This window comes from Hoplias malabaricus, chromosome 15 (genome assembly GCF_029633855.1).
Source record: "Hoplias malabaricus isolate fHopMal1 chromosome 15, fHopMal1.hap1, whole genome shotgun sequence".
NCBI classification, from domain to species: domain Eukaryota; kingdom Metazoa; phylum Chordata; class Actinopteri; order Characiformes; family Erythrinidae; genus Hoplias; species Hoplias malabaricus.
Genome location: NC_089814.1, coordinates 23,847,293 through 23,871,910, shown reverse-complemented (window position 1 = coordinate 23,871,910; position 24,618 = coordinate 23,847,293). Strand labels below are relative to the sequence as shown.

At 40.0% G+C, this 24,618-nt stretch overlaps 1 protein-coding gene across 1 annotated transcript in view; it reads left to right on the top strand.

The window, feature by feature from the left end:
- col27a1a (collagen, type XXVII, alpha 1a) overlaps nt 1-24,618 on the top strand; it is a 72,878-nt gene that overhangs the window by 23,519 nt on the left and 24,741 nt on the right. Inside the window, exons 11-34 of the mRNA XM_066645299.1 lie at nt 218-271; nt 1,299-1,343; nt 4,679-4,732; nt 6,214-6,258; nt 7,310-7,363; nt 7,504-7,548; nt 9,048-9,101; nt 9,431-9,484; nt 9,594-9,647; nt 9,782-9,835; nt 10,149-10,202; nt 10,334-10,378; nt 11,947-12,000; nt 12,872-12,916; nt 13,005-13,058; nt 13,171-13,224; nt 13,986-14,039; nt 14,347-14,400; nt 19,634-19,687; nt 19,813-19,857; nt 21,031-21,075; nt 22,240-22,293; nt 23,156-23,209; nt 23,924-23,977. Coding sequence (XP_066501396.1) covers nt 218-271; nt 1,299-1,343; nt 4,679-4,732; nt 6,214-6,258; nt 7,310-7,363; nt 7,504-7,548; nt 9,048-9,101; nt 9,431-9,484; nt 9,594-9,647; nt 9,782-9,835; nt 10,149-10,202; nt 10,334-10,378; nt 11,947-12,000; nt 12,872-12,916; nt 13,005-13,058; nt 13,171-13,224; nt 13,986-14,039; nt 14,347-14,400; nt 19,634-19,687; nt 19,813-19,857; nt 21,031-21,075; nt 22,240-22,293; nt 23,156-23,209; nt 23,924-23,977 — 1,233 coding nt within the window. The remainder of the gene's footprint in view (nt 1-217; nt 272-1,298; nt 1,344-4,678; nt 4,733-6,213; nt 6,259-7,309; nt 7,364-7,503; nt 7,549-9,047; nt 9,102-9,430; nt 9,485-9,593; nt 9,648-9,781; nt 9,836-10,148; nt 10,203-10,333; nt 10,379-11,946; nt 12,001-12,871; nt 12,917-13,004; nt 13,059-13,170; nt 13,225-13,985; nt 14,040-14,346; nt 14,401-19,633; nt 19,688-19,812; nt 19,858-21,030; nt 21,076-22,239; nt 22,294-23,155; nt 23,210-23,923; nt 23,978-24,618) is intronic.

Here is a 24,618-nt window from a genome sequence, read left to right as displayed (position 1 = left end):
TCTACGTCTCCAGAGAGACTTCCACCCATCTGTCCATCCATTCATCTGCCCATGCCACCCTTCAGGCGTCCATTTGTATTGACCTGTGAATGCATAAGAGTGTCTAGGGTTTTCAAAGTATTTCCTCTCGTTTTGTTTCTGTTTTTTTTCTCTCTCTCTCTCTCTCTCTGGCTCTCTCTCTCTCTCTCTCTCTCTGTCTCTCCTACATTTGCTGCAGGGCTTTATTGGGATCCCAGGCCTTTTTGGTTTACCCGGACCTGACGGTGAAAGAGTGAGTCCTGTTCTCTTTACTATTTTGCCTATGGACACACTGCCTAAACATGAGACATATATAGAGGGTGAATCCCATTTCTTAATTTGAACCCTACCCCTCGTTTTCGAGTGTTATCTTGCCCATTGGAACTGAGTTACTAAGATTAGTGGTTAAAAACTTATCCTTTGAAATGGGGCGGCCCTTAAGAGCTGGAACACAGGGTCTCTTGTCAGCGCCAGGGCGGTTCCTGATTAACGCGAATAGCAATGAAAAGAAAACAAAAGAAAAGACACCAAGCAAAACAAAACAGACATGCAACCAAGGAACGTAATGTGCTGCAAGTGTGTAGTTTTGAATAAAGTGGCCAATGAGTGCAAGAAGAGGAATCAAAGTTTAATGATACTGATGGGTGTGTGGCAAGTGGGGTAAGGGGTGAGTTGGGGGAGATGAGTTATATGACAACCTCAAAACACTGACACCTACGCCCACAAATACTGATCCATACACATGATGGTTTGAATACCCTGAACTCCACAGGGTGCTAAGCTTTCCCCCTTAAAAGCATTAGCCTACTTACCTCTCTCACAGTGGTAAGACTGTAAGCCTCACCCCAACACACACACACACACACACACATATATATATATATATATATATATATATATATATATATATATATATTGTCTTTCTTGTGTCTTTGTTTTCATTCATCACCATCTCTGTCTGGTGGTCAACTGGAATTAAATGTAAAAATATTACATAGTGTTCCTAAAGTCCTAAAGGCACTGCCCCTGGCCTTTAGATGACACCATACTGTAGTATGTCTGGGATGCACTGCCACACCACTTACACACCCTGTGTAGCTGCTCCAGCCTCAGAACATGGGCATGGATACATAAAGCAAGTGCTCACAGAGGGTGTGTTTGTGTGTGTGGCAGACCAGCCCCAGGCTTTACAATCAGCATTCATCTTAATGTAACCTCTCTCTAACTATCTATATAAACCCCCCCCCCCCCCCCCCCCCCTCACTCTCTCTCACTTTCAGGGTAGTCCTGGTCCTCCTGGGAAGAGGGGCACGATGGGTACGCCGGTAATGTTTTGTCTTAACATATTTTATTAAGTGTGTGTGTGTGTGTTTGCTGTATCTGTGAGACAGAGAGAGAGAGAGAGATTTGGTTTATATATTCATCATGGTGAGACCCAGTGTGGACATGTTTTAGATGATGTAATGGACCTGCATTAGTTGCAGCATGAAAAGAGTCTGAGGTGGACATAACCAAAAATCTCATCAACCATCATTAATAGACCCCTGTTCAAACCCTTGCTGTGTCAGTGAGACTATTCCCCCATTGCCAGTGCGATGACATCAGTAGATACACAGTTCATTCTCAGTGAAAAAACCTTTTTCCAGGAAAGCTGTTGCAATGGGCATTAGGGATGGACGGCTAGAGTGACCAGGAAGAATTTGGATTCCAGGATTGGGAATCTGGGATGTAAAACTATCTCACAAGCAAAAGTCCCATTAAGAGCTCTAGGTAGAAGTTTTGGGGGCCTGCTGGAAGAGGTTTGGGATTGAGTTGACTACCAGCCAACTAGCCATGGACTATTGGGCATCATTAAGCTGTTTTGGGCATCACAATGTTGCAGTAAATGCACTCCTGAAGGCATCCTACTGGGGGAACGAAACACAGTTATGTTTGGTGCCGGTTGCGGGGAGTGCCATTGTGGTTTGGGGCTGTGTAGCCATGAGCGGGTTGGGATACATAAGTATAATGAACTTATCAGCGGAGACAGAACACCAATAGATGCAAAATGCACACAGGACCACACACACACACAAAGTAATCAAATCAACATACACTCTTTAATTTGCAACAAATAAAATTTATCTTCCATTATAATATTTCAATGATATTACATAATTTATAATAGAATAATTATTAGTGGATATCTATCACAGCTCTGTCACAGTACAGAGTAACCATGTTATTGGTGACTTACTCATTACTCAAACACACACATTCAGATAAAAACTGTGATTTTATTTTATTTATTCTTTCTTCCAGCAATTTTAGTCCTCATTTAGAAATTACAATTAAAGAAATATAAGTATGTATCCCTGATTTATCCACATCACCGTCTTAAATGAGATCTGTTCGTCTGTGTCAGTGAGTAAAGGATCTGGGACTGCATCGCAAAGTAGCACCATACTCCCTACATAGTGCTCCTCACACATTATAAAACTAATACTACAAAAAGACGTAATTTTTTAATAAGACGCTCAATCAACAGGGAAACTTGAACCTTACAGCTCACTAAAAATTCATTTTACATACAACGCACTACGTTAATGCACAAACTTTTATTTTATGACAGACTATGCCCATGAAGGGTGTAGATGACTCTGCTTTGCTGCAGCATGGAACCATTTCTCACTGATCACTCACACTTTCAGACTTGCATAAATATTTCATTTACTGATTTTTAACTTTGCTTTTCTCCTCGTTATACTACACAGTGTGATGTTTTACCACACACAAACACATGCACACAATGGGGAGACAAATTAATCTGTGTTTCCCATTCGTTTACATTAGTGCTGTGCTCTGAAACCAGACAATCAGTCCCCAATGTGGCACCCATGCCAAAAACATTACTCACTGCAACCCATGGATTTCTTGAATGTCTGTTTGATTTGTTCTCTCAGTATGTCTGTCGCACAATATTTAGAAGTATACTGCACAGTTTCACTGACATATACACACACACACACACACTCAAAGATACACAGACACTCTTAATCATACACATTCTCATGTATAAAATTCATTCACCATCAAACGCCATCTCAGTGTCTGATAATGTTGCTGTTGATGTTGTTGTCACTCTTGTAATATTTTTATTTTGTAAATCATTGTCTCCATTATAGTGTTTTTCATTTCATAATATGGTAAATATGGTTTACTATGGGACAGTGCTGTTAAAATCCATGCAGATTGTGGACTGGCATTTTCTTGCTAAAATAAACAAGGCCTTTCCAGAAAATGACATGGTGTGGATAGCAGAATGTTGCTCCAATGCCTGTGTATATCCTTCAGCATTAACGGTGACTTCACATATGTGCAAGTCAACCATGCCATGTACACTAAAGCAACCCCATGCCATCATGGATTCTGACATTTGAACTTTGTGCTTATAACAAGCCACATGGTCCCACTCCTCTTTAGCCTGGAGGATACCGAATCCATGATTTTCAAAAATAATTTATATATGGTTTCTTCTTTGCATTTGAGTTTTAACAGGACTGCATTTGATGGGCTGTGTTCATATACAGTGGTTTTGGGAAGTGTTTCTTAGCCTATCTAGTGATTTCCACTACAAAAACATGGTCATGAAGACCACAGCCAGCCAATACTGGTTTTGGACCTTTCCCCCTGCATATAGAAACTTTTCTATATTCTCTGTATTTTCTCAATTGTTTAATGATATTATGTACCACAGATTCTTGAATAATTACATTTTTTGTAACATGTTGCTGGCTTCAAATTTAAAATGGGCATATATGCCCCAGGAGGAGCTTGTGGAAGTTGCAGGGTGCAGAGATGCATGGGTTTCCATGCTTGCCCTATTGTCCAGAGAAGTTGGGAAATTTTTGTAAAATGCAATAAAAAAATAATCTGTAGTTTGATCATTTTCCTGAAGCTTTTTTTAGCTGAAAATAGCACACCATTTTTTTCAGTTTATAAATATCTTGATTGTACTTTGTCAAAATATACACATTTGGAAAAAATTATGTCTGGACCTATTCCAAATATATTGTTTACAGTGGGTTACATCGTATTTTCTTTTCATTACAGTTTAATTGTTTGGGAATCGAGGATGCTATACTTTCCATGAAAAAAATTCTGTTTGCATTCCCTCTGTTTTAGAATTCATTCATGAACTTTGGTATAAAGTGATGAGCAATTTCCCATTTCTGTTTGTAAAGGCCAAGTCTTTGGTAAATGCTCATTTTCTCTCTTTTATATTCACATTCTTAAAGTGTAATGCTTCAAAACAGTGTGAGTTTAAATAAAGTTTGAATAAATATAAATTTTCAAGAGAATCAAGAATAAATCACATGTTGTTTTTCTTTCACTTTACATAATGTCCCAACTGTTCTGGAAATAGGGTTTAAATGATTTATAGCTTATTGTGCTCTGATTGTATTTACATATTGCACAGCATGCAACTCTCTTGGAAATTGGTTTTGTACATACACAAAGACTCAGAACTCAATGCAAATTCAAAGCTTGACTGTAACATGAAAAAGTGTGTGTGATTATAAAATGAATGAAATTAATATATCTCTTATCTTTCTTGTGTCTTTGTTTTCATTCATCACCATCTCTTTCTCTCTCTCTCTCTCTCTCTCTCTCTCTCTAGGGTTTTCCTGGAGATTTCGGTGAGAGGGGGCCACCCGGAGCTGATGGGGAACCAGTAAGTCTTCTGTGTATTATTTTTCCTCTCTCACTCTCAGTCTACTGAGAAATCTATATTGAACTAATTTGTCATCTTATTCCCCATGTTTTCCTACCATGCCTGTACTTCCTTTTCCTTCCTTCTTCAGTCATTCACTCCTTGTCCTTCTCTTTCCTTCACTGTTACTCTCCATTGGTCTGTTGGCATGCTATTTCAAAGCAGACTGAAGTCTGAGGGAGACCACAACATCCCACAGTTGCTTGTACACACACACACACACACACACACACAAGATAATGAGAAATGCATATGTGAAAATAGATTCCAGGGTCTGGTCGGCACCCCAAAAACATGCCCTGGAAGGGGTGGGTGTTGCTGGATTTTGCTGATGATTTTAGTAAGACTAGTGCTTGTAGACCACTGCTTTTACACCACATTTCGAAATAAAATGCAGCTATTTCACTTGGCTGTGCTCAATTTTCCATTAGCCAACACATCAGTTATCTACAAACACACAAATGCACGCACACAAACACACACAGCTTGAGACACATTCTCTGGACACTTCTACCTTTGGATGTGTTTTAGCTGTAGTTATCCCTATTGTACCCTGATTAAGTGGAGATGTGTGTTAATATACAAGGAACATAGAGATCCCAAACACACAAATTCATCTAATAGATTACCTGAGAACAACAACAGATATACAGAGCATACAGAAATGTAACACTATAGCTTTGATTCTACACTCCTCTTCCATTTTATCAGCTCCACTGAAGTGAGTCTAAGAGGGGACATCACAGCCTCACTTTAGATGAAGCCCCTCCCCCTTTTCACCCCTCAGTCTCAGGCTTCCTTCAGGCTAAAAACAGGAAGTACTGCGTTGCGCACATTCTTATTTCCAGGCTGTTTCTCTGTTACTGGACGCAGAGTGAAGCAGCCTTTTCATTCTTCCATCACACCAGGGATGGAGGAGGAAATGGGTTCAGCATGGCATGGTGGCGCTAGCAACAGACGAGCTCTGTATGCTAGGGCAGACATGCATTCATAAATAAATGTACACACACACTTACTTGCTCAGACACATACTTGTATATGCAGATAAGTATGTGGTGACATATACACCCACAGAGACAAAGAAAGGTGTCCAACAGACTCACTACTGTATCTGTGTGTAAATGTTTAGACTTTAAATACATAAACACAAACAGCACAAACTTTGTAAACATAAACACAAGCAGACAAAAAATGCTCAGTAAAACACCAAGCAATACATACACAAATATATCTATTCATTCTGAGCACATAGCCATTTTTCACCACAGTGTGTATACACACACACACACACTCGTGTGCACACTGCAAACTCATGCACCGGTACTGAGTCTCTTTTTTCCCCCACTGTGCTTGTTTGAGAAATACTCCAAACCTATAACTCTCTCTACTCCCCCCCTCCTCGCTCTCTCTCTTTCTCATCCCTCTCTTATTTTTTTTTTCAGGGGGCTCTTGGTGCCCCTGGTCCTCCTGGAGTTACTGGCCTGATTGTGAGTAATATTCATCATGACAAATATTTCTTTTAAAAGTAGTGGTGAATTCTGCCCAAGTTGGGACACGTTTTAGTGGCGAAGGTGTTAAACTATGTCCTGTGTGAATTAAAATATATCGCTCCCTCCTGAACATGAGTAGGTCTTACTGTGAAAAAGAGAGTACAAAAAAATGGAGTGAAACAGACACAAGTGCAAAGAAACAAGAGCATTGTGAAAATGAGAATGGAGAAGAAAGAGAAACGAGTAAAAATTGCTACGACATATAGATTTTCTGCACCTCTCTCCTCATTGCTGTGCTCTTAAACTGAATTGAGCTGTGGCTCATTCTGGTTTAAAGAAACGTGGTACTATCCAGCAAACCGACTTGTGTTTCCACCAGTTTAGATGGGAACCATGGATACGTCATCAGTGGGGAAGTGTTGCAGAAATGCTTGGTTCCAGCATCGCTGTGGCTCAGTATAGTACCAGAGTCATAAATAAATGGACAGAGTCATCCAAAAAAAATGTTTATATTGTTTTATATTACATTGTATTATATGGTTTCTTTACAGCAGGGTCAGATCAGAGTGAGATATGATACATGTTTTGAAAAGTTACTTTAAGTTCTGAGCTATACTGCGGAGCCTGTGAAGAGTGGAGAAAAGTAGCCAAAACGTCTGATGTCACGCTAAACACAGCCTTGGAAATACACACAAACGGAGCATGTTTCTGTTTTGGTTTCTATTATTTATATAACACACAGTGTCCAGCTCCACATATATACTTTATTTAAGGCTCTGGGCTCTTTCTAAAGTTTCCTAAGCTCAAAACACCCATGGTTGACATCACTGTTTGCATGGAAGAACCAACTCCCCTTAGGTTTTGGCTGGGAACAAACTTTGCTGATTCATGACAGGCATGACAAGGATTAAATGCACTGGGGTAGCTTGAGGAGAAGGGATAGCATAGTTTAATTAGCAAAAACAAATAATGATCCTTTTTTAAAACTTTATTGGACAGCATACTTCTGTACTACTAAAGGAATGTAACCTCTGTTTCTTGCCTACAGGGTGACATGGGCCCAGCCGGTGTCGTTGGTTTACCAGGACTGGAGGGACTGAAGGTTAGAAGCAAATCACATGCACAAGCTTATCTGCTAATTGCAACCTCGCACTACATTTGTCTCTTTTCTGATATTTACCATGGGATTGTTCATATTTTAATGTTTAAAATGTACTTTTTTGTGTGCCTTTTTTAACCCAGGGTGTGGCTGGGAACATGGGCGAGCCTGGACTGAAAGGTGATAAGGTGATCTGAATGCTCTTATTGGCCTGTTATACTGCAGCATGTGATGGAAATGCACCCATTCTCCTCCCTCATAGACAGGCCTGTATTGAACATGTGCTCTCAGAAGCTCCTCTATTGGTCAACAATTTTAGATTTTGCTCTGAGAGTGCTTGTTTTGGTCAGTGAGGATCTGTTTTGTTACTCGTCGTTGAGAACTGATTTTTTTTGTTGTTGTTATTGTTTTTGAGATTTGCCCCAGACGTTGCATTTGTTGCATTTGTTGCATTTGTTGCATTTGTTAAGTCTACCTTAACAAGTGGATAGGAGAGTACTCTGTTTACACTGGAATAGAGTACATGGTTGTTGAGTTTGTGAGCAAATTCACTCCTACTTTTTGTGGGGAGAAAGTATGTAAATGGTTACCAGCTAAAAGGCGGGAATATACCTGATTTGTTAGCATACATTGGGTGATGATTTTGAAATACTGTGTTGTAAAACAGTAAAACTGTGCTTAGACCCTCATGCTCTGAATTTCAGAAATGTATTTGGGAGAAATATATGTGCAAAATAATTTCCTTTTCTGTTACTGTAGACTACTGTAGACCGTAGGAAACACTTCAAAAATCTCAGTATTTAGTTTTGCTTGAATGGAGGATAATATAACTGCCTTTGAGAAATCTGCAGATTGTTATAATGTTCTGCTGCCCCTAAGGCAGATCCCAAAAAAGTACTCTGATGCACATTTGAGTTATGATTGCTGCCTCTTAAGGAGCTACAGAATATTATACAATAATGCTCTGTTCCTCTGAGGCAGGTACTAAGTCAAAATGGAATAGCACATAATTGCTGCCTCTAAGGAAGAGCATTATGGTATAACATTCTGTAGCTCTTACAGAGGCAGCAATCATGAATCAAGTATGCGCAATGTACTTCTTTTAAATCTGCCTCAGAGGCAGCAGGACTGCAGCTTCCTCTGAGGCAGCAGTCATAACATGTGCAGGAGAGGATCTGCGTCTTCAGAATTTTCAGAATATTCTTCAGAATTTTAACACATTTTAATAAAAAAAAAAAAAAAGATTTTTACAGCACTTATATTAAATAGATTATAATACAGAACTAAGTCTACAGTAACAAAAAAAAAATATTGCACATATATTTCTTCCAAAGTTATTTATGGCCATCAGAGCAGGGAAACCACAAATGTCCAGACAGAGCTTTACAGGTTTATAGTGCCGTATTTGAAAATCTCCACCCAGTCCAATCACGTTCGTCCCTGCTTTTAGGCAGGTTACCAATAACATTCCTTCTTCCTCAAAGGCAGTGCTGTCTCCAGAACCATTTTGAGTACTGATTTTGCACAAAAGCCAGTCTGGGTCTTATGTTAAAAATATAGGCTGAAAATAGGGTCAAAATCACAAGTGAAATTATGAATTCTCTCAAATTAAAATAAAAAACCTCTCTCTACCTCAATCACCCTCTTCTTTCTCTCCCCCCATTCTCCCTCTCTCCATGCCTCCCAGGGTGAAGTTGGACTTCCAGGAAACCAAGGGGAAAGGGGATTCCAAGGAGACAAGGTGTGGGGTTTAGGTGGAGGTGTGACCCATAATAGTTTGTTGTAAACTGCTATTGATAATTGACCATTGTTGGGCTTGTAGAGTTAATCTTTAATAGCTTCCTTTAACTCCCTACATTTTAAAGGCCTCATATTAAGTGGTTGGCCTGAAGCATATTGGAACTTTGAACAGTGATGGACTCGAACAAAGCCAGACAAAGCTCATGCAGAGGAAGGAGTAGCAAAAACTACTAAACTGAATAACTGGACAAACATAGGACCATAATGCTGTTTTAGGTGTGTGTGTGTGTGTAGAGTACTATAATTTACCTATGTGCCCAATTGTTTCAGGGTGCACAGGGGTTGCCAGGGTTGCCAGGTCCACGAGGAAAACCAGGACCTCAGGTCAGTTATTTACCCGCAAAATTACTAAGGCCATGTTCCTATTCTTAGCCTCTTTGTTCAATTCAAATTACAGTGAATTTTTCTCTCTCTGTGTATATTTGTCTTCCAGGGCCATGCAGGAGAGAGGGGACTCACAGGGGTCTCTGGTCCCCCTGGTCCTGAGGTACAATCTATATCACAACTATACAAAATAATTCTTAATGCTATGCATTAACATTCATGATATGTTAATTCTGTTTGTTTTATTTGTGGATTGGAGTAAACAATTATACATGAAATGATCTGGTTTGACTTCAGGGTTTTCCCGGTGACATCGGAGCACCTGGACCTAATGGCCCCGAAGGACCAAAGGTCAGTAAACCTGTGCTTCACATACTTTGGGACATTAGAGAACATTCTTTGGGACATGTACAGAGGATAGGAGAGGGAATGACCTTATCCAGTTTATTGAGGTTGGGGATGATAAAGAGGGCAGAAATGACCACAGGAGCAGATTTACATGGTCACACCTGAGTCTTTTCCAGGAAATGCTCTGGGGTCTTTTATGCATCAGGACCCTGGATTCATGGCTCCCTTCTGTTTATTCAGTACAGTGCCCTTGTCACTGCACTCATGCAAATTTAAGCTTGTGTTATCAACTTCACAATATATTTTTTTCACATAGGGCAAACTGGGAACAAGAGGGTTACCTGGACCTCGTGGAGCTGCTGGATTAGACGTATGTGTATATGTCTGTGTGTATGTGTGTGTTTGTGACAGTGAGGAATGGAGATCGGTTTAGAGTAGCTACTCTGTATGTTTCCGTCTGTAATAAACATTATAATTAGTCATTTTGATTTCTGTTTTCAGGGAGAGGAAGGGCCTATTGGACCACCTGGGCCAAGTGGACTAGAGGTGAGCTTTGATTGGCAGGTAGAATGAATAGAAATATAGGTGTTGTAGCATTAACACTGTGGTAGTAATACTATGAGTATTAATGCTAGTACCATTTGTAATGCAATAATAGTTGCCAGAGATGGGCATTGAGGCACAACCATACTGCCATTTAAATGCTCTTTATTGACTACACCCTAAAAAGTGTGCAGAAAACAGAAGTTTGTGTGCCTGTGAGTATTTGTTTGTGTTATGCTGAAGACTTTACTGTGATACGTTTAAATTATTGTCCCTTCTCTGGCATCTCTAACTTCCTGGGTTTCATTTATTTATTTGTTCTGAAGTACACAAACCTAATAAAACCTTGCAGTACCTGCATCTGACCACCAGATGGTGGGGTAAGGAACTGAGATTTCAAAATGGCTGCCCAAATCCTAACCGTCTTGAGTTTAGTTTCAGTGCTAATATAACACATCACATGGTGCTGATTTTTAACAGCCTCTGCTTTGAATTGGGTGTATTAGATATGGGCAGGTACCTCTGGTGAAATTACCTTCTCTAAATGTCAAGAACGATCTGTCTGCAGCTGGTATCACAGTACACCCTGTCCCCACTACCGTGTCCTGAAAGTGATTTGTCTTTGTGTTTTGAGGTTTAATCCACTGGATTTAGTGTGTGGTTGTGTCTAGAGTTGTATCAGGGATAAAAGTCAACAGCTATTCATTTATTTTACATTTAAATATACATTGTTAAAGCTTCAGGCTTAAGAAAGGACAGTGTGAATTTCAACCAATATTGTGATTGATTCGTTAATGTATTTTTTTTTCATCGATAGCCCTAATTTTCCTTTATGGATATGCACTATTTTCATCAGGGTATAAATGCGTTGATTTGTCTACTATTGTCATTTTTAAAGGCAGTTCATAATATGCCCTGAATCGTCCTCTGTTAATGAGAACAGTGAAGTGCAAACATGCATTACATAACATGGTTCAACATTTTCCTCTTCCTCTGTTCCAGACTCTCCTAGGATCTTCTGTCATTTTTGTTTTCCATCAAGAACCAGCTTCTCCATGGCTGGTCCTTACATTAGGCTTTTGAGTGTCTGCCATCATTGCTTACAGTGTTTCTTTCTTTTATTCTTTCAGGTATCTGGTTACCTCATTTTCTACTCTGTTTCTCTTTCTCCCTCTCTTTGTCTGGTCTGTAACGTGGTCAATCTGTGTGTTCCCTGTGACCACAGTGCTTCTGGTTTTCCTCTCAGCAATACACACACATAGTCGGGGGCTGATGTGGTTTAGTTGGCTGTGTGTGAGAACATGTGTCTGGTAATGTGCTCTGGAAGTTCACTGACCTAAACCTGTCCAAGACTAAGGAGCATATGGGCAGTGTTTTTTTTTCTCTCCCAAAACATAAAATAAAAAGATGGAGGAACAAGTGTCTCTCTGTCTCACAATGAAAAACATCCTGGGGCCAGGATACTTTTGGGAAATTGGCACCATTTTGCTTTTGCTTAAAGGTTTTAAGATCTCTCTCCTATTCTTCTCCATTTGATGTTCCTTTCTCCTCCTCTTCCTCATCCTTTTTAGGGCCTTATGGGCAAAAAAGGTTTTCCAGGAAAAGTGGGGCCTGAAGGTGTTAAGGTCAGATCTCAAACATGCACACAAGCACACAGTGAAATCACCTATGCATCAAAATCAGAAAATATTTATAATACTTTTTTTTCTAAGATTAAAGTCTTTTTTTCTAAGATTATCCCTCTCAGAAGTGCAGATGTGAAATGTTCAAGCACAGAGAGAGGAAATGCGTGCGCACTGATCACAAAATAAAGAATAACTGTCTTTATTTCATGTTTTTTTACCCTCTCAATTTTAAAGTTTCCCTCCTGCGCCAAGCTCTTTTCCCTCTGGCGTTTTTTGTGCTGGAGAGAGTCGACTCCAGAATGAATTGATTCTTTGTGTGTCTGGAAGTAGAGATTCACTTTTGGCAAATGATGCAGAGAGTCAAAACTCAAGAGTTGACTCAGTCTCAGTTTTCTTCATGCAGTGAACATAATTCTACATGTTTATCACATATTAATATGATCTAAACCCACTGTAAACATGGTTTATAACCTTATCCTGACACTGTTTGTCAATGGGCCTGGTGCTGTCCTGGAAGTAGGCAGGCCATATACAGTCTATTAGATGGGCACTCACAGCACCCGCAGACAAAGCCAATAGCATTCGCTGAGAGAAATGACCCTGACACTGCCCACCCACCCATTTCGAAACCCCAGCGCTGAAATCTTCTTGAGCAGAAACGAAAAGAGCTTGGTGTGTGAGAGTAACTTTAAAATATAGTAGTGCTCACAATTCCTCTCTCTGTGCTCACAAGTTTCACACTTGCATTCACAAGAGGGATATTTACGCATGTGAACTGTTAAAACTGCAGGTTTATATTTTCCACCTGGTGCTTTTGCGTACTCGTTGCCCACGAAACGCAACTCGGCCCAATGCAACTCTTCTTTTTCAGGGTGAACAAGGCATCACTGGGAAGGTCGGGCCAATGGGAGAGAAAGTGAGTGCTTCATGTGCTACCTACAGATAGACACACACTCCTTTGATTTGATGGTTACTTATGAAGTTGCATGTGTGTGTATATATAGGGACTGGTTGGCTTTGTGGGTCCAGTGGGTGAGCCAGGATTGGCAGGGGAAAAGGTGAGAGAGAGAGACAGAAGTGCAATGTCTCCACATAGCATCTCTGAAGCTTAACAGAAATCAGCTTAACAGTTTTCTGTCACTTGATAAACTGTGTGTTTTTGTGTTCCAGGGTGATCGAGGGGAGATGGGCTTACCTGGACCACCAGGAGAGAAGGGATCTGAAGTAAGATTTCTTGTTTCTTTTAAAGCTGTTTGATTAATTTCCTAGTTTATCCCTTTAGAGTATGTCTATTAGTAAAGGCTGAGGCCCAGCTGCTGTAATTCACAATTACAGGATTCTCCTTCATATACATCTTCTAAACAGCTCTTAAAAGGGAAATGTTATGAGGAAATTCTTTGTTCCGTGCATGTGCACATTAATGTGTAAATCCGGCCAACCAACCCACACACTGTGAAACAAGACGAACCAGTTGGTTTTATGTTTTACTAAAGTCAGTAAACATGGGATAAAACAAGCTGTTTTGAATCTGCTCTGCTTCTGATGTCAAGTGTAGAGACTTTAGTATGGGACCACCCCCTCATCAGAGTCTCTCCAGTCACAGCGCTTGACTCTCATTTATTTGATTGAGCAAGGATGAGGTTAAGCTGAGCAAAACAGAAACATTGAGTGCAGAGCAATAAGATCACTGAGTAAAACAAAAAGATAACAACAGAAAAATCCTGAGGTTCTGCTCTCCGTACTGCTGTACACTTGGGTTCAGAGTGAACAGTGGCTCACTACCATTTAAAGAACCAGTGGTGGTGGGGTTGAGATATTTTTGAGCGAAGCAGGTTACAGACATTTAATTAAGTCCTCAGAACTGTGTTTTCTTGGGAGAAAATAGGGTGAATATGTCTCAGGAGTAGTATTGAGTAGAGATGATTGTACATTAATCTGAATATTTTCAATTGCAGTACAGTACTTAGATATGTTCTTTATGATAGGGACATCCAGGAACACCTGGGGAGAATGGACTGCCCGGTCCACCAGGGCTGCCAGTAAGTTTCAACTCTTTAAATATTGTATTACAATTGTATCACATTTAAAACAGATATATTAACATTACACAAAGCAGATAGTTGTTGACAGATGTTTCAATGTTTGTGTTTTAATGTGGCTGTGGTATCATTATTTGTTGGGTAACTTACGAAGAAGAATTAGCTTAGAGGAATGCATACTGCCTAAATCCTTCATTTAAATAATCCTGTCTTAGTAGGATGTCTATCTCTTGGTCCGTTTTTTAAACCATGCTGTTAATATATGTTTATATTTGTGTTAGCTGAAAGCTTATTGCTCTGATTTTAGGGCCCCCCTGGATCACGTGGCCCTGCTGGCACTCGAGGACCTAAGGGGAGACGGGTAAGATAATTGTCTGTGTGTGTGTCACCCAAATATATGCATGAACAGCCTTGTGTTTTTCAGTTGCCTGTACTCCCATACAAAAAATATCATTAGGATCATTCTCTGATGTGGTGGTGGTGGTGTGTTAATGTGTGTTGCGCTGGTATGAGTGGATGAGACACAGCAGTGCTGCTGGAGTTCTAAACTCACTAAGTGTTGCTGCTGAACTGAGAATAGGCCACCAACCAAAAATATCCACTGTCCTATGAGCAGTGTTTGGTGTCTACTGATGAAGGACTAGAGGATTTCCAACACAAACTATACAGCAACAGATGAGCTACTCTCTCTGACTTTACATCTACAAGTTGGACCAAGGAGGTGGTCCAACCACCACATCAGTGTCAGTGCAGATCTGAGAATGATCCACCCCTCAAAATCATATATGCTAACAAAATGGGAAAGGTCTGCACACTCTCTCTCTCTCTCTCTCTCTCCCTCTCTCTCTCTCTCTCTCTCTCTCTCACACACACACACACACACACACACAAGCATGCACACACACACACATACACACAGAGCATTACCCTTAGAGGACATTTCTCACAGCAGCTCTTTTAAATAAAAAAATTTATAGAGAGAAAGATTTAAAGAGAGAGAGAGAGTGAGAGAGAGAAAGAGAGAGAGTGAGAGAGAGAAAGAGAGAGAGAGAGCACAACTGAGATCTGAATCTCTGTGTTTACATGGAAAATCTGACTAGTCTGTCAATTCCTCTGTGAATCATTCGTGAGTCATGATCTATAAGATTCACTGAATCATTGACCAATTTTCCTGCACATTTGTGCAGATCATGCATTCTTCTTGTAGTCTCCAGTCCCCAGACCTTCATTTTAGATCCTCACTGGCCACAGAGTTTCAGTTTGTGTGGGGTATTTACAGTAGCATGAGCACTGAGTGAACTGGCGAGTTTAGTGATTCACTCAGTCCATAGATCTCATTCAGATGAAACTGAGATGAGACTGAGTTGGAGCTGCCAAGGTCCCAGTTCAGTTCTTCAGATTTAGTCCATCAGTCTCCAATTACCTACACATGGCCAAGATTCAATTCTGATGCCTCTAATTCAGGTCATATGGCCATGATTCAGTTTACCCTGATAAAGTATGTACCCAAAGAGCTGGCTACTTGCATGCCACATCCAGTTTATAACTCCTAAAGATGCACAATGTTCCAGTACAGAGCAAAGCCCTTCATGTGTTGGTCTGAATTTCTTTTTTTTTATTTTATCTTTCTTTCTGAAAGGACAGGTACTATTCAGACTCCTTTTTGCTGCACTAAGTTTCTACTCATCTGTATTAAAAGTGCTGATGGCCACAGGAATGTTAGTGGGTCAGTTACTGATGTTGGATGGTAAGGCAGGGATTAGAACTCTCATTCCAACTCCTTAGCCTCATAGGCAGCTGCTTCAGCTGCTTTGTTTTAATGTATTGCCCGGCCTTGTCTATAGACAGATTTCCTTGGCCTTTTACAGCAATGAGTATGTATAATGTTGCGTTTACACTGCACGATACCTACTCTGCACTGTCAAAGAAAAAGTTACTGTAGTATTATTCTGTACCTTAAGTTAGGGAATGTAATCATACTTTATTCATTAATAATTCATTATTATCTGTTTATCCAGTTCACGGTCGCGGTGGGTCCGGTTCCTATCCGGAATCGCTGGGCACAAGGCAGGAATACACCCTGGAGGGGGCACCAGTCCTTCACAGGGCGAGACACCCACACATATTCACTCATAACTATGGACACTACTGAGTCACCAATCCACCTATCAACGTGTGTTTTTGGATCATGGGAGGAAACCGGAGCACCCGGAGGAAACCCACGTGTACAAGGGGAGAACACACCAACATTGGACCTGTGTGACTGCGACACTACCTGCTGCACCAATGTGCCACTCTATAATAATTGTAGATTTTTCTATTTCATCTCCAGTACTTTATTCTTTAATTTTACACAGGTCTATACTGAGTGTACTGTGCTGTACGTGGTCCCTGGTACAGGTTGCTTTTTTCATCTGGTGACATCGCTAACAGGAAATGCAGGCTTTGGAAGTTTGGAAGTTAAACATTGCTTACTCACTGTGTATCTGATTGTTTTTGAGTTTTGGAGCTGAACACAGCTTCACTGCGCAATCAGTTCAGGCAGATCAGTAATTATTTATTGCACCATCCAGCTCCCACTGGAGGAACGTTTGGACCTTTTCAAGAGGGCATAGAGTAATTTTGCGAGCAGCCATTGTGTGTCAGAAAAAAATAAATGTGATATCTACACTCTCAGGAACATTATTGCTTACTAAATGTACAAACAGGGTAAATGTACCCTTAAAAGTACAACAGTGTACTTTCCAGAAGGAGAGATGGATACTTGATATTTTCATTATAGAACTATGTAAAATAAAATAACATATAATATATTATAATTATATATTTTATAACATATAAGTCCTGGAGATGAAATGGAGAGTATGAAATCAACATAATTTTAAAATCTACAATTATAATAGAATATGGTATAATTATGTCCCCTAACTAAAGGTGACAATTGTTCGGTAAACTGTAGCTTGAAAATTTTACAAACAGGTCGTTTGTGCAGAAGGTCTGCTTTCTGTTGTGTTTGACAAGTCTCTCTGCTCAAACTCTGCAAGGTTTACACGTCACGTTTAATCCCTGCTCTGCTCGCTTGAAACCAAAATGAACGGTAGTCCCACGTATGCAGAGTTTTTTCCAGACACCCAAAGCACTTTATATTCTTTGGGACGTGTGGGATTCACACAGACCACAAGGAAAGTGCCCCTTCCTGGTCCAACCAACGCCACCTCCGTCAGCCACCCAGGCTTTCCTAGGAAGAGGTTCTCCCAAGAACTGGCCAGCTTTGGTTGATGTGCATGTTCTGGTGTTCTGGAGTTATGGCTAGGTGCTGTGTTGGTAAATTGTTTTTATTGTAAATGAGAACCATGGATAGACACCCTTCTCCCTTAGACTCATACAGGCACATAAAACAAACACAAGTAAACACACCTTATACATACAGATACAGAGAGCAGATACAGATAATACTCAGTGCTGTTTCTCTTTTTCTTCTACTCTGTATTAGTGCTGGGCGATATAACTGCAAACCAATATCACAATAAAATGAACATACAGGACCATTTAAACAAATTAGAATATCATATCAAATATATATATATATATTTTATTTCAGTAATTCAATTCAAAAAGTGAAACTCATATATAGATGCATTACAAACACAGTGGTCTATTTCAAGTGTTTATTTATTTCAATGTTCATGATTATGGCTTACAGCCAATGAAAACCCAAAAGTCGTTGTCTCAGAAAATTCAACACAAACAATCAACACAAAGCACCTGCAAAAGTTTCCTAAGGCTTTAAAATGGTCCCTTAGTCTGGTTCAATGGGTTACACAATCATGGGGAATACTGCTGACTTGACAGATGTTCAAACGGCAGTCATTGGCACCCTCCTGCTGTATCCAAGCATATTAATGGAAAGTTGAGTGGAAGGAAAAAGTGTGGTAGAAAAAGGTGCACAAGCAACAGGCATAACTGCAGCCTTGAAAGGATTGTCAAGAAAAGGCCATTCAAAAATTTGGGGGAGATTCACAAGGAGTGGAGCCAGTGCTTCAAGAACCACCACACACAGACGTATCCAGGACACTGGCTGGTTCAAGGAGAAAAAGGACTGCGCAATTGCTCAGTGGTCCACTTTAAGATGAAAGTAAATTTTGCATTTCATTTGGAAGTCAAGGTCCCAGAGTCTGGAGAAAGAGTGAAGAGGCATACAATCCAAGCTGCTTGAGTCTAGTGTGAAGTTTGGGGAGCCATGTCATCTGCTAGTGTTTGTCCACTGTGTTATGTCAAGTCCAAAGTCAGTGCAGCTGTCTACCAGGAAATTATAGAGCACTTGATGCTTCCTACTGCTGACAAGCTTTATGGAGATTCAGATTTAATTTTCCAGCAGGACTTGGCACCTGTCCACATTGGCAAAAGTACCAATACTGGCCAGCAAACTCGCCCAACCTAAATCTCATAAAGAATCTATGGGATATTGTCACCCACCAGACCCAGCAATGCAAATGAGCTGAATACTGCTAACAAAGCTACCTGGGCTTCCATAACACCTCAGCAGTGCCACAGGATGATCGCCTCCATGCCCCAACCAAGTATTGAGTGTATATACTGTTCATACTTTTCAGTAGGCCAACATTTCTGTATTAAAAATCATTTGTTTGTGTTTAAAATATGTACAGCATGCTTTGGTTGATTATGACTAAGGGAATGGGGGCAGCCTTCCCCAGCATTTTTCCAGGGAAGGAACCATCTCCCAGTTTTTTTGGGAAAGAAAGCCCAGTTTCAGTTGCTTACTGGGTGTAAACAAAGACTAGATAGAGACACGAGCAATTTTGACTATATTACAAAAAGGGCAAAGCCAAAACAAGAAAAATAAGCCAAGACAAAGCCTGAGAAATATTCTGGAGCCCAGAGGGACTAATTTTAGAGGCAAAAATAGAGAAAAACAAAGCGAGAATTCTGTAAAAGTGAAGACAAAATAGAAGAAAATGCTTAGCTGAAGGACAAAGCCGCAGGCTTTCTTCATATCATTAACACAGCGCTGCACCTCCTTCACGTACTGATGAAAGCACAGAGAACCACATTGAGCACCTGCTCCAAGCACCATGCTGTTTTAACTTATAGCCTGTTAAAGCACATAACTGAAGATATATTTCTTTCAAAATTCTTACTTTTTGTATGTATCATAAATGTATAATTGTATATACAATATTCAGTTTAGGCCAAATTAATGTATTTTCTCTATCATTTTTACTAAAATTTTTAGAAACATTTTGTGTAAGGCATGCAAATTTCAAGTAAAAAAAAGCAACAGGAACATGCAAAAATTTAAGCAAGACTTCGCCTTATGCCCCCGGAACTTGGTCTAAAAAGTTTAAGAACCACTGGTCTGTATAATCAACACAGACAAGTGAACATTGAATAGAATTCTGAATGGAATTTTAGATTTCTTGCTAAGATCTCTGTGCACACAGGGAGGTTGTGTATTGAGAGTATGTGTAAAGGGAGGCTGTGTCTGAATGGGTGTTGTAATTGTCATTGGATGCAAATAAGAGGCAGCTGATGAAATGTGTGTGTGTGTGTGTGTGTGTGTGTGTGCATTTCAGGGCCCACGGGGGCTGGATGGCCCAGGTGGTGAGGCTGGTACAGAGGGAAAGAAAGTAGGTGTCTTGATCCTAAAAACAGCACAACATCTCCAACCAAACTAAATGACATTTGAAAATATCACACTGTTATTAATTCATGTCTCACTTGTCCTCTTGTCTCCTCCTCCCTCCTCTGACAGGGTCTAGAAGGTCCTCCTGGAAAAATTGGCTTCCCGGGAGACCAGGTGAAACATGCTGAATCTTTATTTTTTTTGTCTGTCATCCTCTTCCTACTCTGACCCAAGCTAACCAATGTCTACATTCCAAAAATACAGATGCAGCATAAAACCAACACTGTCAGATAGAAACAATACAAACTGAAAGTAAAATGGTGATAAGTAAATATACTGTGTTGATGAACAGTGTGTCTACTTCAGGCTCTGAGGACTGTGAACAAAGTTAGAGAGACCATCACCCCAGTCATGACATGTTCAACTGGTTCAAAATGAGCAGAAAAATGTGCCTTCGTCAGGCACTGAAGATCCTTTCACTCCTCACACAAAAATGCAGATGCCAATATCATGTCCATTCAGAGACCAGAAAGAAGCATAATAATAACAACACATTACATTTATCAAGCTTACAGCTTACAAATTACAGTTAATGTAGACAATAGCACAGGCAACATAAAGAAAACATGAAAACGAACATATAGTACTTCTACGATGAATACATGAAAAGGTGAATTTTAAGCTGGGACCTGAAAGAAGACTTGAGAGTTTGACTGCGGGATTTGTGAGGGAAGTGTGTTCCAGAGATGGGAGCGACTCCAGAGAAAGCCTGGTCTCCTAGGCTGCAAATATTAGAAGAGGGAATGGATAGTCAGCCAGTAAAATCTAAGGGTGTGGGAGGATCTACAGGGCTAAAGAATGTCTGAGAGGTAGGAAGGGGCACATTTATTTAAGACTTTGTATGTGAGCAACAGGATTTTAAACTGAATACAGTATTTAACAGGGAGCCAGTGAAGATTATATATGACAGGTGTAATGGGCTGGTGTGAGAAGGTGTAGGTAAGAAGGTGAGTGCTTCAGGAGTGGGACAGAGACACAATACAATTAAATGTTAAGGAAGTGTCAGTGCAAACCACAACCTTGCCCACTACAGTACATCAGAACAAATGTGATGTATACCCGGGTGGGGATGTATACTATGAACAGCAAGCTGGGAGGAGGCCCTAGAGAATGCTGGAGGGATCTTGTCTGCTGGCTTGTGGAAGCTGTGTGGGGACTGAGACACCTGGGCTTCTTAGCTTGCATATAAACCACTGTGACCCTGAAATGGACTTAACAGGATGATTGATGAAGATGATGGTGTGTCTCTAAAGTTAATCTTAATGGATTTTTCTTCTTTCTGTGCAGGGTAAAATTGGGGAGCCTGGAGAAGTGGGGCCGAAAGGATTCCAGGTACGTTCCTTTAAATAAGACTCTAGGCTAATATTCAGTTGGACATATTGTACATATTGTGGTTGCACATCACTTCTCATCCTTTTTATTAAAGACTTCTGGCTCTTTGTTGTTGTAGACATTTGAGATCATAGCCCATTTTACTGGTCAGTTTGTGACTTCTAAGCTGGTGGTTGGCGTATGATGGTGGATCAGCCAGGCAGTGATTTCTGAGTGCCATGCCATTATTATGTCCATGTCACTGCCATACTGAGAATATTTCACAATTAATTACTGTATATTGAGGTTAGCAGTTGTGTTGTTGTCAGAAATTGTGCTGTAATGCATGTGACAGACATCAGCTTTAGAAATTTGTATTACAATAAACACAGGCATGGTTTATAGTAGTTGAATAATGAGGGGAAAAACAGATATTTCTGTTAGCCATATTAGCATTTTTTTCATAGGATCTAATCAAAAACTGTAAGTGCATTACACTCTCTAAATTCATTTCCTTTTGTGACTGAACGCCTGAGATATTCATACACAGATCATATACAAGCTTCAAATACAATCACCTTATTTCACTCGTGTTGTTTGTAAGATTTCAGACACAATCCACATATTCCTTTGTTTCATTCTTTTGCGTCTGTTTACAGGGTAAATAATCTGATCACACTGTTTCTGCACTGCACTGTTTCTAGTTCTCCTTTGATCACTCTCTGAATGTGTGAGTGATCAGTGATTAGTGATGTTTTCACACCACAGTGAGACCATGGCCTAATTCCAAATGTATCCCTACACCCTCTGTGTCCATAGAGTCTGTCATAAATGAATGGATTTTGCACTCGTGTAGTGTATTGTATGCAATTATTTTTTAGCAAGCTATAAGGTTCATATTTCCCTGTCGAATACATGCAGTATTATTAGTGTTATTATCCATGATGGGCACTGTGTAGGGAGAATGGTGAAATTTGGAGGAGCCCTAGTTCCTCTTCTGAGTGACACAGACGAATAGAGCTCTGTTTACAAAATGACATGAATAAATATGTCAGTGATCCATATATATATTTCTTTAATTTTAAAAAATCTAAAAAAACCATTTAAACATTACAATTTTTTTTTGTTTTGTTTTTGTTATGTTTTCTTCATGTTATAAATTTAATAAATGTTATTTTATTCCAGGGAATACAAGGGCCTTCTGGACCTCCAGGAGACAAAGGAATTGTTGGCGAGCCTGTGAGTTTTACACTGAAATTTAACCCTTTAAACTCCAACTCTATGGTGTGCTCAGCTCCAGTTCGGGAGTGGTGACCAAACCTAGTCAAACCAAATCAGGTCATATTTTGGAGATGTCCCTGAACAGACACATATGAATACAATCTCCTGTAGGTTTGCTTGAGTAGGGAAAGCTACTAAAATTTGCAGGACACAGGCCTAGGTTTAACAACATCCTACTGTTCATGTCTCACTCCATTTCTTTCCCTCATCTTCATCAGTGTAGATGTTTCAAGACCAACAAGGACCAGACAGTTGTAGTTTAGTCTTGTCCCTGATTCTTAATTGTAAAGTAACTTGGAACGCTGTCCTATACAATTGCTTCAGCTATTATCTCTCTCTCTCTCTCTCTCTCTCTCTCTCTCTCTCTCTCTCTCTCTCTCTCTCTCTCTGTCTGTCTCTCTCTCTCTCTCCTCTCCAAGAAGAGGGTTTCTATTTTACTGATTTTCTTACTTCCTTATCCCACATGGTCCCTCAGTCGTATATATACTCTCAACTGAAGAATTCTCTCTTCCTCTGTCCTTTATTTATGCTTGCTGTATGCATGTTTCTCTCTCTCTCTTTCTCTCTCTCTCTCTCTCTCTCTCTCTCTCTCTCTCTCTCTCTCTCTCTCTCTCTCTCTCTCTCTCTCTCATGATTTTCACATGTTTATGTCTATCCCTGACCATCATGGGTAGTACCTATTTGATTGGTGTTACACTACAGGCCAGGCTTATACAGAAAGTACAAGAATACAGAATAAACGCATGTCAGATTTAAGAGCTGGAGACCATGGTGTGTGTGTGTGTTTAACTGATGTTTGGAATATCTATGTCTTTATAAGGGACCCCCAGGAATACTAGGAGCAATAGGCCCTCTCGGAAACATTGGTCCAAAGGTAAATGTCTGCATATACACACCCACATATAAAGACTTAAAAATGATCAAATTAAACACGATTGATTTTATGGGAACGTAAACACTAAAAATACTTAAAATGGATGTCTTGATGTCTTGACCACATTACACCAAATGATCCAGATGTCTGGAGCATGCTGCAACTGTAGACTCACATGACTTTATTCCAACGTTGGAAACTTGTCTGCAACAGTGCAAACGCTTAAAAAAGTCTTTTTACTTAAGTTAAGGCAGCATTTATGACATCATTTTGGGCAGGAAGATCTGTGATTATATTTGGAGCTTTGTTTGGTAACTTTCACATTTCACCAATGTGCATCCTGCCTCCTCACCTTCACCAGCTCACAGCCCAACCACAAAACAGTTGGCCCCCACAAACATCAACCTAGAACAAAGTCATGCAGACATTCTCTTATCTCATTCTATTATAAGTCTAACTGGGTCAGATATAATTATGGTAATAGATGCTCTATGTGTATCATCACTCATTTAAACTGAGCACATTCATCACTGATAATATCTTTAAGCCTGACATAAAAAGGACAGGATTCCTAAACACAACATAGACAATGGGACAAGAAATACATTCATCAGTCAGTTAATGGCTTTTCTTTCCAGAAAACATTTCTCAGTGTTGTTCAGTTTAAGACGTGTTACTGGCATGATCAGAAGTGCTTCCGTTTTCCTTTACTAGGGCCCTCCAGGAAAAGTGGGAGACTCTGGAGTCCCAGGTGAACCAGGAGAGAAGGTAGGAGGATCTTACACGCTTTGATTAAAAACAGTAAAGTAGCTAGTATGTTTACGATGATGCAGTGAACAAAGCACATAGCACTGCTGTATTCATTTGAACAATCTATGTAGACATGAAATGGTTATCTGTGTTGATGTCAACCTCAGTTTTAATGGTAATTACAATTGTTTAAAACACTCACGTAAATTACAGCCTCGAACAAAGTTAGGAAGAGTCTCGCAGATGCTGCTCCGCTGTTCCATCATGTGATGTGGAAATGTGGTGCAGCAACAGAGCCATGGTGTGGTGCCTAATCTCACCTCCCTATGCTTGTTTCAATCCCCAAGGACCCTTCAAGGGAGGTTATATCAGAATTGGGAGGTGATATTGGGTACACACAGGACTGAGTGAACACTGAGTAGTAAGCTAATGAGCTATAACTGATGCTGATTCTCTTGTAAACTTGTGTGGCTGTAGAAGTGTGCTGGTTTACTTATTTTGTTTAATTTTTAACAACAAACAACATCTCAGGCAAAAAAAGAACAAATTGTAATCAAAATTACACCCTTGCTGCCCATTTAATATTAAATGGTGCCATGACCAGTTCCAACCCAAAAGGGTGCCATATTTATATTGCAATGCCATGTAAATATATTGCT